Raw genomic sequence first — 18,799 nt, 5'->3', positions numbered from 1 at the left:
CAATTTTGACGAAAATATGAAAGGAAAGAAAATAACGTCTTTTAAATTTCAGAGCGTTTCGCTGATTCCTTATCACACGCGACCCTGGAGGACCTCTTGACCGGCGTTATCAAGTCTCGCCACGTGACGACCTTGGTCGCGTCTACCTATGTATCTACCTACCGGCCGTTTATCGGCGGCACATTGACATTCATCGTCTTGCGACGTGCGTGATACTGACCCGCTTCAGCTGATTGCCCATGATATTCTGCAGTTCGTTCTTTATCAAATTAAACTTCATCATCGTGTCGCTGGAGAATATGGAGCAGCCGAAGGCGAGCCCGGGATAATCGGCGCATCTCTTCCGTCTGCGGGCCTCCCTCTCGGCCTGGACCTCGGCTCGCTCGCTAGGACAACGCAACTTGGCCAGCTCAGCCAATTCCGGGTCCTCCTCGACGTTGGCCGACTCGTCGTCCGAGTTGCCATCGCCGCGAGCCCTCGCGACCGCGTGCTCGGGCTCGGGCGAGTCGCTCTTACTCCGCCGATCGCTCTCGTGATCGTCATCGGAAGCCTTTTCCCCGCCGGACCTGGGGGATTCCTTCGTCGTCTCGTCGCGCGTCTCGCAGGCATTCTTGCTCTCGAGCGCGGGAACGTCCAGGCTACACTGCGCGAGCCTTTGTCGGACGTCATCGTCTCTACGATCGTTCTCGATCTGCGCTCTCGCGTCCTTCGTCTCGATCTCGCCGATCCTCGTCGACCACCTGGCGAGCGTGACACGCGACACCGGGGCCTCCGTCGTCCCGAGACGGCAGTCGACCGCGTCGACGGTCTCCTCGTCGGCGGGGTCTTTGACGGTGCCAGCAGGGCCACACTGCGCGGGTCCTCTGCTGGAGGCGTCGAGACGTCGTCGCGTGGTATGTCGCGGGTGATGCTGGTGACCGCGACGTCTCGTTGTCGTCGAGAGCGCACGTTCCATGGTTACCGTCCAGCTGTTGTCGGGCTCTCGTCACGTCCAACTGCCCTCCCCCCACCCCCGTACGTCGCACACGTTGACGTAGTCCGCGCGATATGCACCGCTCTACTACCACTGCTGCATCAGGCGCTCCGCCATTTTGTCTGTCACTGATCGCGGCACGCGTTTTCGCCCGCGTCACGTCGTACGATGCGCCGGTGTGCGATGTCGTCTCACCCACACGCGCGACGCATGAGAAACAAGACGCGCCGAACCACGCCGTGCACTGGGCGCACCGTGCGTCTGTCTCGCTCGCGCGTAAAGCGAGCGAGAGCGAGCGTCCCCACCACGCGTTCAGCGGCGCGGGTAGGGGCGTCCGAACATCTCCGAACGGACGACGCGGAAGTTACGCGTGTCGTGAACGTCACGAGCGGACTATGCTGTTTGTTGGTAAGGGGCAAGTGGAGGCGCCGCGCTCTCGGCGGAGATTGCGCCTGCGCGAGTCTGGTGGCGCCATCGCTCGGCGCGCGCCCGCACTATCTATTGTCGGTAACTTGGACCGCAGTTTGGATGCTGCGTTCCCCTGTTTCTCGGTCAAGAGGCCCTCTCCGAGGCAATTTCCTTGTGTATTCGAGGTTCGTCAACGTTTAATATATATTTAATGAAATTTATTAATTGTAATGTTCCTTTACACGTATCGTAAATATTAAATTGTCCAACAGGAAATTAGATTTTGCGGAATTTCAATATGTTTCATCTCGCTTGTGGAGCTTGGTGAAACTAGTCGAGTCGTGTTTCTCGTTTCTTTCGCGCGCGAATATAAATATGAAATATTTCTCTTTTTTTTTCAAGATTGTGATTCTTTAAATATCCTCCGAATTTCGTATTAATAATTAATAAAATAATTTGAAAGAGAACTAAAGTCTCATGTATAGAAAATTTGCGAATATATTCTCCAGCGTGAAATGTCGTAATTATTTGATCTTCATGATCAATCACTAAACTAAAATAAATTTGTAGATGAAATTTATTTCTCGCTTGAGTGTAGAATAGATTGGGCAATAATGTCGAATACTTTTTCATTTTTTGCCGAATAATATAACGGTGTTTACTTACATTTTGTAGAGCCTTGTCTTTCTCTTCCAATTTCGCGTTAACCTGCATAAGGGCTTCCTGAGTTTGGTCAAGCTCGTTCTCGATAGTCTGGATCTTCTTTTGCAGAGCACGAGCCTCTTCCTCAGCCTGTGTAAGTGAACATCAATATACTATCTTTCATTTAAGACTGGAATATTTTAGGAATGCATTTTGTTTATATTGATGTATATTCGTTTTTATAAAGAATAAGAATAAAATAATTTTCTTATGCAATATTTGTACCTTTTCAGCTCGTGCATTCGCATCGCGAGCTTGCTGTTCACAGAGCAACGCGCGATCCATCGCGTTGTCCTTCTCCAGCTTCATGCCCTGCATCTTCTTCTTGATCGCGTCCATGGTGATATTTGTGTCCCTTCACTCGTCCACTAGAAGTATAAATCTGTACCGAAGAAAAATACAAATGGATTAAATGGAATCTACCATGGAATTCACACTCAGGTTTTTTCAGGTATTTACATGCAGGTATTTATCTATTAAAATATAGATATCATAGTTTGATGATTATTTACACATAAAAAATTGTGCATAAAAATATTAAAAAAATATAGAGAAAAATATACTAAAATATTATATCGATTCTAAAAATAATTAAAATATTATATCGATTAAAAAAATGGCCTCTTAGATCGATGAGAATTGTCATGTAAGCGCATTTCTAAATTGGATAACATAGTAATTTTTATTAATTATACTCTTGATAGTGACTCAGAAAAAATTATTATCTATTATTTTGCTATCGCAATTAGCCATAAGCATTTAATTAGCGCCGACATTCTTTTCTTTCCGTTATTCGTTTCTTTTTTATCGTCCTAACCGAATCCTAAGATGCTTCGATGAGCGATTAATTATGCTCCGTTTTATGCGAGCGATAATTTCCTTTGTCCGCAGAGAAAGGAATGCGACCTGGTGTCGCTTCGCAATAATATATTGTTCTCTCACGATCGGGCCGTTATCCTTCCGTTACTGACGTTTCAAGAATAAGAGGGAGATGAGGAAACGCGCGGAAATAAGACTCTCTCGCGTCGATTGAGAAAATTCTGGACGCCTTTCGCGCGGATTCGCCATTCGGCAAACGGGCTTGTATAGGCGTGTATAATTAGCGAGCGACCGGATATCCTATTTATAGAGTCGGCTTCTCGCTGAGGAAGGCCCGGGCCGGTGAAGGAAGGCTCATTCGCGCGCGCGATATCAAACCTCCTCGCTCCACCGTCTCGTGACGTTGTTCAGGTATGCGGTTCCCGGTATGCAGGAACAAAAATCCGTCGCGACTGCATCCGCAGTTTATACGGCCGTTCCTGAACGTGGCGGGACGTTTTTTACGGCGCGACCCGGAGGACGAAGACGCGCCAGGGACGCACTCGCTATTTACCTCTCTCGATAAAATCATTTTACGAATAGCCACAAATAACTGCCTCTTTGGTAGAGACAATATGCTACATGGTTTGAGATTCAATGATGAAACGATATATCTAGTTCACAATAAGAAAATTACTTGGAACATTGACAGTGATATGGAATGATATTTGAACGGGATTTTGACATTAATGATAATTCGTGTTAATAATTGAATTTTATCTGTCTTTTTACTTGGAAGTCATTCCTGTTATCATTATTGTCATTATTTTGTACAAAAAAATATAAAATTTTGATTATTATTACTTTTCTATAAAGCCATTATTGATTTCTACATTTTGCCGACTATAAAAATATATGAAATGTTACTACACTGAGCAAATGTCATTTCAGATCAACGTTAAAATATATCTATCAAAGACCTGCTGGAATCCTGTGGCTGCGCCACTGCAATTGCATGGTCGAACTACATCTTTGCATCCTTGCTATCTCTTATTCAAGTGAATAGGCGCAGGATTCCAAGCTAGCTGGTAATCAGAGATGCTGGGTAAGCAAGGAACAAAAGGGAAATGGAATTTGCCCGATGTAGAAGCAGAAATACTAGCCGAAAGATTCTACGAAATTAAATAAAGCATACCACTGCATATCTCGTCGTACAATAATCATACGTCGCTTTTATAAATATTTATGCTGACAAAACAGATACGAGATGAGATAATCAGTTTCGTTGAACTTGCCGATTCCTCTTGCGTTTACTAGTCCGTAGAATACTTTACAAGTAAAAATTACGAGAAATTTCTGTCTCTCTTTCTCTCTCGTCTTTCATCGTAATAATAATTAATAACGAGAATATGATGAAGAATTTTATAAATCGAAAGTTGGACCTAGAAATTTGATTTGTCGAAACGCATGTTTCTCTGATCCAAAAACTCGCGTATCGCGACCGAGGGTTATTTTTACGTATCAAGACCGAGAGGAGGGCAACAAGAATCGTTGCCGCCTGCTGTCGACCGAGCCATTTCGGGTTACGCATCGCGAACATCGCTGGCTCCTAAACGCACCGAACGAGTGACTTAACTTGGCGGTATCCTGTTACGCACGGAGGAAAAATAATCGTATGCGTGCCGAATCATCGGCTATTTTTTTTATCGAACTGTAATATGGAACGTTTAATTTTCCAATTGTAAAAAAAGCTATGCAGAAGGAGAAGTAAAATATGCCGTCTGTTAAAGTTCTCAAACGATCTTTCAATATTATGTACTAATTATTTCTTAATTTTCTCCCATAGAAAAAATTTATTTCATATTAATGATACGATTAAAAAATGTTTTCTGACTTTTGATTTTAGCTACTGATCTTAAACTATATAGCTTTTCATCAGATTGCATATAATAGAGACAATTAACTGCGAGTTGTCACATCATCATGAAGTCAAATAGCTTTAGACACTTGTGACATCGTTAATGAGTGCAACATAATTTGAAGCATGCAATTTGTAGTGGCGTGATACTATTTCTTTTATTCTACATATATAAGATAATGCAACTCATTAGTAACGCTAGTTTATTTTCTGGGTAAAACCAAGCTCGACGACTTAATGAAATACGTTAAAGAAATTCTTCTCTTTACGAAGAAATGAGATTGGGACAAATGTTTTGTCGTAGTCGTTATGCGAAAAAAAAATACTTATGAGTCACTGCATTCCGATAGTGCTCCTTGGTCTATGGCAACCCGTTATCGCGATATATTTCTGCGGAACTCTCTCTTTTTTTGGCAATTTTGTCGCTGATTATAAATGCCATTCAGTTAAAATAAATCACATGTAGTATAAGTTGAAAATTTAAATTTATTGTTAATTTAAATTGATCGTTTTTTTAATAATGTTATTAGTACAAATATTTAAATGATATAATTTAAATTATACATTAATAATTTATTGTATACATGTGTATATATATATGAATTGCATTTTTAAGAAATTCCTTCAAATTTTCGTATTTATCTAAAATTTTGTACATTTTGTTTACACATCTGATAATCGCTGATGATCTCATTCCATCGAGAGTTTCAAAATAAGAACGAAGGTAATCCTGTTCAACTCCGATGAAATAATTGAGTTACTTCACTTTTTATTGTCCATAGACAACATACATGTCACTTATTATTCAATCATGATTAATTTCTAAATGAGACGGTACGTAATCGTTTATCTTCCATGCTGTATCTATGGATGTGCAATCAAGTTAAGCGATATCGAATAATATTTTTCTCGTATACTTTTCGATTCTTTGAATAATAATAATTTTGTAAAATATTAATGATCTTTTGTTTCAAACAAATTTTGCTAAAAAAAAGAATATTTATATATGGTTCTTAAATTTTTTTAATATGTTATTTTTAATTATAAAAAATAGATATTGCAATTTGCAAAATTTTAATTAGATTCATAGTGTATTCCTTTTTTATTATTTCAGATCTAAAACATCTGTTATCTAGAATTTGTAAATTACTTTTGAATTAAAGATTATAACTTTAAACATCAAGCAAGCTTCAGGCATCGTTAATTTTAGATTTACCTAGTAATACTATTTTTGTATGAAATAATTTTAGAAACTCACTTGATCATTTTAATGGATTAAATATTTAGTGCAAATGTGTAACAGCTTGGACTTTTTTCTCTGGAAATGTAAGAATAGTCTTTGTCTTTAAATATGAACAACAATCATTTCACATCGAATCAGAGTCGCCAAAATTGCGTGCACTAAAATCAAATTTTAGTTAAAAATCCACAGATTTCTGTTCTTTACAGGTTCATCCAAATCTTGCTGTAGTTTATGAATTTCTTCCTAAAAAAGCCTCTTTTATACATACATACCAGATCGAACTACTGATACATCTTGACGAATTCTCGCGATTCATCCTTCAGCGTATTTACTCAAATTTACTGGAATTTCGCTGAAGCGTGGAACACGAATGTAAACGACAGTAAGTGACATTTACGTAAGAACCAAGTTGTCCGCTGAACGTTGCCATGGCAAACCAGGTCCCTGCGAAAATATCACTTAGCACAGTATTTACGCGCGAATACCACACTTCTTTCCAGGAGACGCGGGGAGAGACCTCTTTTCTTTACTTTGCATCTTACGGTGCCCTCGCGGACGTGCTCCAGAACACGTACCACATGTTACTCACGCGCAGGTACTCACGTTCGTATTTGTCGTCGTCCGGGATGCGTTCGACCTGCGGGCCAAGTCACGACTGGACGACAAGAGGCGCTCGGAGAGCTCGCTTCGTCGTGGCTCCCACCTTCTCGACGTTCTTCGAGATCGTCGAGGACGACGTAGGGGCCGTCTGCGATCCCTACCACTGTCGTACGCCATCGTATACCCCTCCGTACGGATCTGTGAAAACGTACACCGGCCACCGCCCGCGGATTATCTTTAGATCGCGGACGCGAATGACGGATGTGCGTGCGTGCCGAGTATTCTATTCCGACGTCAGGGGAGGATAATGAGAACTGTTGCGAAAAACGACATGGTGAACGGAAAACTCCCGATCGGCCGTTGACGGTGTCCGCGAAACTCGGACAAAGTCAAAGTCGCGAGAAATTCCCGAAACGATGTTTATAAAGATTTATAATAAGGTGTTGAGAAGCCCAGCATCATCTTCTAATGGACTCCGAAATATCATATATATATATATATATATATATATATATATATATATATATATATATCTCTGCTGCCAAATATCCTTCTAGCTTTATAACGTATATATTCTAATATACGTATATTACAATATCACATAGATTATATTATATTATATTCGAGTATCATGGTATTCTGTCATCATGTTCTATGATAATTTTGCAATTTTATCGAATTTTTGATGGGAAATTTATCACACCTTGTGCTTTTAATGTATACGTATAAATAATTTCTCTTAAGATTATTTTATTTTTCTATCAAGATAAAGTGCAATTAAAAAAAAACAAATAACGAACAAAATTAAAACAGTACAAAATTAAACAAAATTTTGGAGTGGATTTTTTAGATTTATTATCAACATAAATAAAAAAAATTTAATAAAATAATTTTATTAACATATATTATGATTTATTTATTGATCATATGCTTCTTACTTTGATCTTAATCATCTACTCGAAGAAAAAAGATTATCGCGGTATTATGAGTAACGTTTAAAATCGATTTTTTTATATTGCGATCGATTTATTTATCTATAAGTGGAGTGAGAGTACAATAGCGAGAGAAGATTGACGTAAACTTTCGCAAAAGATATCTCTGTTTTCGATAAGAAAGCGCTAAGAATCAGCGCTGATAATTTTGGCATTGGGGTCAATTTATAGGTACCTCACCCGATCTTCTTGAGTTAACTCGTGTCATGGTCAAGCTATTATGACTCGGAGCTCTGTTTTTTTTCCTCTCTTTAAAAACGCGTAACAATAATTCAAATTGACTAGGACCAATTGCTGATTCAATTCTAAAAATCGAACGATATTAAATTGCACTTTTTCGCGTCTGCGACGAATGCAACTTTCTGCAATAAACATTTTTACGATTGCATAACGGAAAATTTGCAGTAAAGATCGAATCTAATTTGCGCGAATTTTTTGCGCAAAATCGCCAGGCATAGCACGCTTTGCGTAAGATTGGCCGTTATATCTCATCAGTTACACAGTCATCGGTTCGATTCAGTACCATATAAGGAAAAAGTAGGTAAGGGTCCCCCCGACAGCCTTGACTCATATACGGTCGGATCTCTCGAAGCACTTGCTCGAGGTATACTTGCCTGTGTACTCTTTTTAAACACCGATCATACGAAGAGATCGATAAATGCGATGTACAAGCATCGGCTTGTCGTGCAATCGAAGTCGTGCTCATCGAAGCAATCTAAAAACGGCGCACTAGAATATATTTTAAAATATAAGTTATATTTTTAACTTTATTGCGTGTTATAAAAGCGTCTTTCGTGTTTCAAAAATAATTACTGTCATATAATATTTATTTTCTCCATTTTTTTATTACTTAAATATATAAGACAATTATTAAAATAATATTAAATATACAATAAAAAATGCAATTTCTTTAATTGATAATATTCTCAAACTTATACAGAAAATATTTCCTAAAATAAAGACAATGTATGGTACATCTTAATTTCATACAATATTTCTTAAAATAAAGGATCTCCCACATTATCCTGAGTAATGCTTGCATTGTTCATTTGTAGTTTATTGCTGCATAAAAAGTTAAATATAGATCTAGATATAAGCGAAACTAGCGCAGACAGTTTGAGAAAGTATGCGTTTACCGCCCGTTACAAATTAGGAAAATGCGATCATCGTCTCGCTTGGCAAAAGAGCTAATTACTAATCGAGATTATGATAATTATGGTTCTAATGAAAGAATTAGAAGATTATTCTGGGATTAAAGCTGCTTATTTATTTCCTACAGATGCATCACTTAATATTTATGTACGAAACTCTCGAAAAAAGTGGGTCTCCTAAGAATTAAGAATACATCTAACGGAATCGTGCGTTATGTAACAACGCGCTACCGTGCTTTTTGGGTACTCGAAATATTCTGAGTGAAAGTTAAATTACTCCATACCAAAATATTTTTCAGCATTTCAACGCGATCGATTAATTCTGTTGTAAATTAACAGTCTCATTGACCGTTTTATTCGTTCGACCAGTATGCAATATATCGCGTATACATTGTGAAATACTTACCTTATGCAGAATATATTGCAGCCATCGAATATATTGAAATTCTGTCCTAATTCTGCTTCATCGATGAGCCTTTATAGGCAAGCTGAGTCATCTTAACCATCTCGTTAGCTCTTGTACTTGCTTTATTGTACTTTGTTAATTTCGCAGATAGCTTCTTTTTCGACGCTTATATAGGATCACTTTAATTAAAGTAATAACGATAATGACATCGTAATCCGAGATAATGTGAAATTCGTCGGCTTAACACGGAATATTTAATGACATTAATATTAATTATACTATCCTTTCGTATAGATAAATTTTGAAAGCGAAGTTGTGCTGGAGTTGTGCATTATGTGACATAAATTTTTGTGTGTTCATGCTTTTATTCTTATCTTGCTTCGGATACTCACCGTCCTTTCTGCAGTAATGTTTTCACGTTACAATCTCAGAGCGATTCAAGACTAATGGCTTAAGCTAATATGTGTCGATAGATATGATAAATTATATAGCGTTACATTACGTGACGAGGCAGATTCGGGATTCTTTCTGACGGGCAAATACAAAAAAATGAAATCATTTCCGTTATAAATAAATAGGACGCAACAATAATTTATTCTTCGTTATCGTACATCATGGGCTGAAGTAAACTATCCGCCTAACGAGGTATCAAGATATCGCGACAATATCGCAAGAAAAAAAAATGCAAGATATCACACACGATCGCGCATATATAACAATTGTTCGATAACAAGCGTATTTGTGAGAAACAGAAGATTACTTTGTTAAAATTTTTTTAAATTTTTAGTAGCTTGTAACGAAAAGAGAGACTAATATATTGACTACTTTTGTTTTTAAAGATTATTTTACTTTTTAAAGATTATTTTACCTTTCGAAAAATCTTTTAATTTGTTCACGAAATGCGCTTGTTGGCGAATATTTTGCAATCTGTTATATATTTGGATACGTGCGCCATTTTTTTTATATGTATATATATATATATAAATATATCTATTTTTTACACACGCAAATAATATCTTTGTGTAAATATGTACAGATGGAACATCGGAAGTGACACTTGAATAAAGTTTCAAGCGCGCCGAGTCCTCACATAAATATCACGCAAATTACATTTTAATTGTTACGGATAATGAGATTCTTTCTTGTGTAATATTCATTATATAATTGAATTTTATTACTATTTTATATATTATTAACTTTACAATATGTATATAATATGGTTATTGGCCTCTCATTCTACATTCTACATTCGCATGTTATACTAATTGAATGATTAAATCATTAAAATAATAATATTTTTTTACTAGAAAAATTGTATATTTTTCTTGAATTTATGTATGAGAAAAGAATTTACTATTAACAATTAATAAATAAATAATTAGTTATAAAATTTATCATTTAAAATAATATATGTTCTTCGTCATGTGCCGATTCTTTTACTCGTTTGCAATTTAATTATTTTATCTTTAATTTGTGTGATATTAATTACTTTGATTTAATATAATATTATACTATTTTATGTCAAAGTAAAAGGAGAGATTCAAAGAAATTTACATTCTGTTATGAAAGATCAATAACCGTATCTCATTTATCTTCCTTGATTATTGCATAATTATACTTATATCTTATTCAATTTTTTCTACAATTTAAATCTATTTTAAAATTATTCCCAAATTATTTATGGACTATGAGCATCCTCTACCACGCTATTGCGAGACATCGTGTCATATTCGCGCGTTTGCTTTTTATTTTTCGAAAGATAATTTTAGTTACAATTAGTTTTAATACCACGTGAACGAGAAACACGAAATAATAATTAGAATAATTCACTTATAATGATACAAAGAACAAAACTCAAATTGAAAATTGGAAACCTTAAAAGATTATGAGATCGTAAAAGGAATGTTTCTCAAATTAATTTTTTTTTTACACAAAATTATATGTACACAAAATTCTTATTAACATTTTCCTATTACATGCGACAGTTTGCTAAATTGAGTGATTTAGATAAGATCGAGAATGCTCAGATTTACACAAGAATATGCAGGAATTATGCAAGAATTATGCAAGATTTTCGAGACAGCGTATTTATGCATATGGAATGATAACGCAATTATCGGAGCAATTTTAATGGCAGAGATACGAACAAATAACAGAAACTTGCGCCTATTATGACAATTAACTCGTAGCAATTGAGGCAAGTCTCGTATTAAAATATCTATGCCAAGATCAATTGAGGTAATTGCTAGTTACCGCTAACACCTCCCACTGCAATTTGTATCTCAGCACTTACGATCTCTGCTCATTCATGTTTCGCGGATGTATTTCCCGGAAGACATCCACCATGTATTAAATACATCTAAACGCTATCGAATGACAAATTATCTTCCGCAATCAAGACACATATGTATTTTAATAAGATAATCTATAAATAAAACACCGCTCACTCGACTCGTTTATACTCACGATTTTATAATTATTGCATTATTTCGAGACCGTAAGAATAAAAAAAGAATGAAAGATCTTTAAAAGATCTATATAAAAATAGTACCAGATATGAAAATATGCAATTTTCGCAAATAAATTTACGGAAATGCCCTGCGTGCCCGTTGTGTATATTTGAAAGCCACGAGAAAATATCTTAATTAATATACGAGGCAGTACGAATAAGGTAGCAAAAGAGAAAAATAAATAACTTAAACGTAGTGCGCTCGTTTTTTTTTCTTCAGATATTATTGCTATAATTCATAATTATCGAAATTTAAACATGATTTCTTAATTTTAATTCTGTTACAAGTATCTACTTTTAGTCACTTTGCAAAAATTCTAAATGGAACATAAAGTGGAATTAATTTTTCTCTCGATATAAAAATGATATATCGATAGCACTCTGTTAATTCCGAGCACACTTTGCTTAATTGCTATATGCGTTTAAACTTACATCAAACTTAATACTAGTATTTTTTTTCATACATTAATTCCAGAGATTTCTACAAATGCACCAACTGCCCGTCAGGCCACAGTCATATTTGTGTCCCGCAATCATTTTTCTCGCTCTCTTTTCACTTTTTCTACAACTACCTCCGTTCACTTGTTTATAGATGAGTCTGAAAGGGAGCAAATAAAGAAACCAGGATAAGAAACTCGTTAAAATAAAGTAAAAATAAAGTGGATCGAGGATAAAAAGGATATAAAGCACTACAGATAGCAATCTTCTTAAGACAGTTGATTTAATGTTTTATAATGATAAAATGTTTCAACAGTTCAAAATTCAATGATTGAAATTTCGGTATTTAGTAGAGAGCGTCATTTTTGAGATAATAATATTAAATCTCTCTTTTAATAATGATAAAATATATACGATTGCAGTAAAGAGAGAAACGTCAGTAAAAAGTGTAATGATGCGATGCATACAAGAATCAATATTGTACATCGCTCGACGACGATAATATCAATAATCATAAAAATAATTATAATTACTTTATTTAAATAATATATATGTATATTTATATATTGCCAAACATTCTCGATTAAGTGACAGATTCATTCCTGACAACACAATTGAAGAGTCGCTTCGTTACTGAAACTAATTAACATTATTATATTAGTTTTTCGGACAGATAGGAATGGACTAGATGTCGTGAATTCAGTTAGCAATATATTTTTTTCTAATAACACACTAACGTCGAAGGTTATAATTAATTAACAATTAAGAGGAAAAAGCGCTCGAATATCTCGTTTAAGCTAATGCATAAAGTATCAAGCTTTAAAATCGATACAACTAGTCCATCGCTATCGATTACCGTATACATGTGATTTCTCAACCCAGCTTCCATCCCCAATTCTTAAAATATTATATACATACACACACATGTATATATATATATATATATATATATATATATATATATGTATGTATATATATATATTGTGTATTTATAAGTCCATCTAAATACCCAGGAATCATTTCAATCGCAATGTTATCTGATATCCAAAGACAAATAATACAAAAAAATAGTAGAAAATGCAAGAATTAAGAAATATAATTCCTATGAATACACTTTGCAGATATTGGAGACTCAGAAATAATATTATATTACAAAATAATATATTATTCGTGTTTTACAATAAGTTGGTGATGAAGTTCTATCAACTCTTGCTTAGAGTCGAAAATAATTTGAGCCAATAGAAATATTAATTAAATCAGTGGAAAATAGATTCTCAACATCTCTTCATTAATCATTAAATATTATCACAAATTAAATTCAAGCATACCCATAGACTTATTCTAATGTTAGTGATTTAAAAAAAATAATACAATGATAATACTTAATGATTAAAAATTTTACTAATATATTAATATATTAAATTTGTAAATAGTACTGTTCATTGACGGATAAAATATAAGACTAAAAAAAATTCATTCACTTTGATGACAGAATTAAACGAGATGACAGAATAAAACGAGCAAATGCGGAAGTGGAAGAGACGCATGGATTAATAGATCACAATAAATATATGTCTTCGTTAAACCGATTGCCTTTTATCGAATTGTTGGCACATTTATACGATTAAACAATATCATAAATGTCTGCGACTTAATTTTACATTTGATTCTCAGCGATCATCATGCCTTCACCAATCAAATAAATGCAACGCGCATAAAATTATGCAATATACGTATGTTTGCTATAATTTCTTTTTAATAAAACCAGATATTTTTTGTTCATTATTTCTTTGAGTATTAATGCATAATTATATCCATATGATATGTGTCAATGTTAATAATAAGTGAAGGTAGAAATTGTGAAAATTTAAGTACATTTATCTTTAATTTTTTTGTTTCCAATCTTATTTTGTTAAAATTGCGAATTCATTTCGATTACATCTTATTGTTGCATCTATATAAATGACATCTACAAAACAATAACATTATAATAAGAACATTCATCAATTAATGCAATATCATTGTCTCTGTATTATTTTATCTCTATATATCATATACATTACCAAGAACATTATTAATTTAAATATTAAAAAATGTTATACATTTTATGTTTAAAATTCTTTTACACAATCAGCTTTATGATAAAATTATTAATAATTTCTTTTACAACATATCATATTCTTTGACATAATTCGACAACATTTCAGATCTGAGGCTTCGGACGTGCTCGATTATATGCATATTTTACGCATATATTATAGTTTTATTGATTTCTTGCAAACATCTATAAAAAATAATTTATATTAAATCTGATGGACTCTGCGTGTGTCATGGTGCTTGACGTCGAACGTTTAATGCTCTTTGCATGTTCCTCATAATCGCGACGTGGTTCGAATTATCGCGCTTCAGACTCGTCCTGATTTGACGATAAAACGAAAAGGATGCGCTTTGCTGCAATTGATGCTGTCCGTCTTGGCTGGTTCGCCTCTGAATAATTCGAATACAGAAAGATATGTCCTATATTTATTTTTACTTACTCGGGCGTATGTTTAAATATGCGTACATTTCAAGAATTTTCAAAAATTTTATTAAAAATGAAATATTTTTGATTCATTATTAAGAATCGTTTCTATTTCAGTCTTTCAATTTCTTTTAAAGATATACGTATATCAAGCCAATTAAGAAATGAGCTACAAATTAAATTATATGTCATCTGTAAAACTTATCAAGATCTTTAATCTTATTATATCTTTAATGTAAATATGAATGTAGTAAGATCAAATTAAAAATAAATAAAAATATAATTATATACATTGATTATTAATTAATTATTGGTAATATATATTTTTGACTAATAATTATATAACACAATAAAAGAGATTGCTAGATTTTTAATTTAATTTTTAATTTGTAACTTGATAAAGCACATTGATTTATTTGACTACATGATCGAAAAGTTATAAAACAAATGTTATTCACGAGTGGCATCAACGTCAATTTTGTATAAGCACACACGAAACACACAGAGAAATATCTGCGTATAACATATCATTTGGCGTTTGCAAGCAGAAAAGATTTATATTAATCAAGAAGGAACATGCGTGATTCGAACACGAAAATCGCTGAAAATCAGGTTAAAAGAAAACTTTCAAAATTATAAACAATGTCTCTTATCGTTTTCACAAAAGAAAATGATTAAACATTATGTTAGAACAATTTCAATATTTCTAAGCAACGTAGCATATTTTTCGCGCATTCCATTTTGACATTCGACAATGATCTTCTAATTTCTTTCTGAATTTTTTCGCGTGAATGATTAAGAATTATTCTCAATTCAAATCCCAAAATATTTAATTCCCAGGGATATGTTAAAAAAATATTACGCTTTCGAAATTGTTAACGTTGTTAGTAATATGTTTATAGAATCGGGATCCTAACAATTACGATAATAATAATACCCACCAGAGGGATATCGAATTAACAAAGCTACTGTGTGTCATGAAGCTATCTCGGCAGTAAAATCTGCAGCCACGGTAAAATTTTAATAATTGTCGTGGATTTCTCATCGACTTTGCCCGATAATGCAAATCGATCTAGCCCATAAAACATCATTTGTAACATTAATTATTACTCTTATTTATCGTTGTACATGTGGTCTCTGTTAAAAGATACAAATCAAGTTTTTCATTGGAATGCGTCAACAAAATTCGCCCAAATGCTTTTTCAATTGTTAAAATATACGGTCCCATATTTGTGAAAATACACGACGGAATGTTGCGATGTACAAAATAAAAGGTACTTTAATAATAAGATATCGAGATGTATGTTAGCTTTGATTCTCTTCAAAGCGTTCATTCCGTTACCGAGATGCGGTGAGATTTTACCGCCAATCATATATGTTACATCGACTGTTTAGAAGCATTTTATAATAATAATACGTATAATTGAACAACATTTTGGCCTTTCAAAACGTTCGCGATAACTCTCACGTACTATTATAGCAACGCGATTACACATCTGAATGCTACTACGAAGTATTGTACGTACACGGCACTATAAATTTATCTTTCTTTCCTCGCCAATTGTCCTCATCGCGTCGTATTATTATATATAATACAGCACCGGCAAGGCAATATTTCCGAAAGCATAACCTGATTCTGATGAGCGTTGAATATATATCGTGAAGAAATTTAAACTAAGTCTGTGTTTTATTTGCAGATTTAATTCCCACTAGACTTCTACACTTCTGGAACATTGGAAATTTTCTCCATATTGTGAATTTCTCCTTCTCTCTTAGCAGAATATATCATATGTGTCATCATCTATTATATATAATCTTACACTTTCGCTTACCAGTAGCAATATTTTCAATAGCTTCGCCTTTATCCTTGTCAGTACATTCAATCTATTATTAGTTTAATCTTCTATGCGTTAGAAAATGTTTTGCTTAGGGAAAAAGAAAATACACATATATACATATATTTTATCGTGTCAAAAAAAAAAATTAAAATTATTATGCAGAAATAAATTAATAAACGCTTTTGAAGAAAAAGACGAAGAGAAACGTTATGTTGTTTTTCAAAATGTTACACGTTTTAAATTCTTCTATTAGGATCATGCAATTGCTACGATTAGAATATACCAAATTCATTACAAAAGGTTCTATTTTTTATCAAAAATTCATAGCAAGATTCGGAGATATAAAAAATACTTCTCTCTTTTGTTTCTTCAGACTATTTTATAAACGGTATCATCCAAAGCTCATCAGAATTCGGGAAGAATACCCGAGACGGTTCCTTTGCGGGTACACACGCACGTTGTATATTTATAATATGTATACACGGTACACATTTTTCTGCGTGTGTGTACATATGTGTATGTAGATACATACAGAGATAGACAGAACGTGTGAGACACATATAGACACATGTACATAACACTAACTACATATCGCAATAAAAAGGAATCGCGCGGGCTTCCTGCTAGCCGAACACTATGCGCAAGCATATTTATCTTATTTATTTACAATCGCTCCATTTCTCGTCGTGCATCCATTTAATATTCAATATTCAAATGCTTATTGCATTGACTTCTCTCACATAGTGAAACTTACGGTATCAATTCATCGACGGCGACGACTCGATTAGGAAAAAGACCCATGAATCATGTGCGGATAATAGATACACGTGAAAACGTCTCGAAGTGAATAAAATGCCATTTTCCATCATTCTTCTTAGGAATGTATAATCGCTTACTTTCTACTTCTTGATACATAATTTTCACGACTTATTTTGTTCTTTTATCTTATGTCCTAGATAGACCTTTTGGTGCTTTTTTGTCTTCTTACTTTCTTACAAATATTTCAAAATAAATTTCTAACTTTAAAATCTTTAATCCTTTTGGCATTGATTTAATTTTCCTTCTTGATAAGAAGGTAATACGAAATAAATATGTAATAATTAAAGATTTATACGCCGAAATAATAAAAGCAATTTAAATTACGCTATTCTCAGTCTTTATCGAAAGTCTATGAAAACGCGACGCTTCTTGATGAAATTCTTCAAATGGCATTCCAATCACTTCCCAAGTCGATTCCAGCAATGTCGAAAGCGTTATCGAGTACTGTAGGCCGACGATTATCACGTTCTTGATAAATATATGTAACCACAATGATATTGACTCTCTCTTTATACCCAGGAAGATTTAAGGATGCCCATAAAGATATCGAAAGTGTTCCCTTATCATAACGAGAAGCACATTCGAGTGAAATAATCGCCCCTCCTGTTTATGTATACAGATATACATGTCGATATCGGATTAATAATAGAAGTCGTGGACCGAGACGAGCGATCTTTATATCGAAAATGCACGTTAATGATTGAAAATTGCGTTAAGTACAAGCACGTCCATAACGAAATATAAACGCATGAAAATCAAATAGTTCTTGAGCTTGTAATCAAGAACAAATCGCAATATTCGCCTCGATCCTCGATGAAGCTATTCGTGCTATCTTCCGTTTTAACCCTCAAGTAGTCGTGCTATTAAATGTTTAAATGTACAAATTATCATATATAATAATTGGAGGTATTTATAAAGCAATTCCTTAATATCTAAGGTATTAAATAAAAAGCGTATATATATATAAAAGTAGAAATAACTATAGAAAAGAAATTTTCTCGAATATAGGAAAAGAGAAACCAGTAGCAATAATAATAATGATAATAAAAGACAAGAGTAATAAAGAAATGAAGAGAGACAAGAATTTTAACAAATAAAGCATAGTCTCTTGCGAGGACGATTGCACAAAGTGTGAGTACCAATAATGGCAAACATATCATTGATAAAATTAGCACTTGAAAAGCAAGTTACACCGCGTTAGCAACTTATTCTAACGCGACCAATCAAGGGTTAAACCGCATACTTTGCTGTCTGTAACCATTCTATGTCTCCTTCGCAGCCACTCACTCGCACATTCTCTCTTTCTCACTTTCACTTCAGAAGATTCGTCGCTACGACGGTGCAGATCACCCACAGCACGTTGCACACGAAGTGACGAAGATTAGTGAAGAAGGACGAGAGTCGTGCATTCTCACTCGCGCTGCAGTATCTCCTGATTCAGGAAAATAGACAAAGCGTTCAAACAGTCTGACTCTCTCGCACA

At 34.4% G+C, this 18,799-nt stretch overlaps 3 protein-coding genes across 31 annotated transcripts in view; 1 reads left to right on the top strand and 2 right to left on the bottom strand.

Moving 5' to 3' along the window:
- LOC105247863 (tropomyosin) overlaps window positions 1-6,832 on the bottom strand; it is a 36,728-nt gene extending 29,896 nt beyond the window's left edge. For 8 of the 19 annotated variants that reach the window (XM_011252290.3, XM_011252294.3, XM_011252295.3 and 5 more), the window contains exons 1-3: window positions 6,646-6,832; window positions 2,309-2,465; window positions 2,048-2,173 (exon numbers count right to left, since the gene is read on the bottom strand). In XM_011252290.3, coding sequence (XP_011250592.1) covers window positions 2,048-2,173; window positions 2,309-2,422 — 240 coding nt within the window. In that variant the 5' untranslated portion in view covers window positions 2,423-2,465; window positions 6,646-6,832. Of the gene's footprint in view, window positions 1-220; window positions 1,239-2,047; window positions 2,174-2,308; window positions 2,466-6,645 lie in introns of those variants that run through there. The other 11 variants (XM_011252293.3, XM_025414939.1, XM_025414938.1 and 8 more) reach the window with 11 other exon arrangements.
- Window positions 2,373-18,799, top strand: part of LOC105247861 — a 44,176-nt gene continuing 27,749 nt past the window's right edge. The window contains exon 1 of the transcript XR_888927.2: window positions 2,373-2,534. The gene's annotated coding sequence lies outside the window, so the exon portion shown is untranslated. The remainder of the gene's footprint in view (window positions 2,535-18,799) is intronic.
- The window catches only part of LOC105247862 (phosphatidylinositol 4-phosphate 5-kinase type-1 alpha), a 33,116-nt gene continuing 24,905 nt past the window's right edge, over window positions 10,589-18,799 (bottom strand). For 4 of the 11 annotated variants that reach the window (XM_011252270.3, XM_011252273.3, XM_011252274.3 and 1 more), the window contains one exon: window positions 14,279-14,625. In XM_011252270.3, coding sequence (XP_011250572.1) covers window positions 14,467-14,625 — 159 coding nt within the window. In that variant the 3' untranslated portion in view covers window positions 14,279-14,466. The other 7 variants (XM_011252271.3, XM_011252277.3, XM_011252278.3 and 4 more) reach the window with 5 other exon arrangements.

Source organism: Camponotus floridanus, unplaced genomic scaffold (genome assembly GCF_003227725.1).
Source record: "Camponotus floridanus strain SB8 unplaced genomic scaffold, Cflo_v7.5 scaffold91, whole genome shotgun sequence".
Taxonomy (NCBI): Eukaryota; Metazoa; Arthropoda; class Insecta; order Hymenoptera; family Formicidae; genus Camponotus; species Camponotus floridanus.
This window is presented reverse-complemented; position numbering and strand designations above follow the sequence as displayed.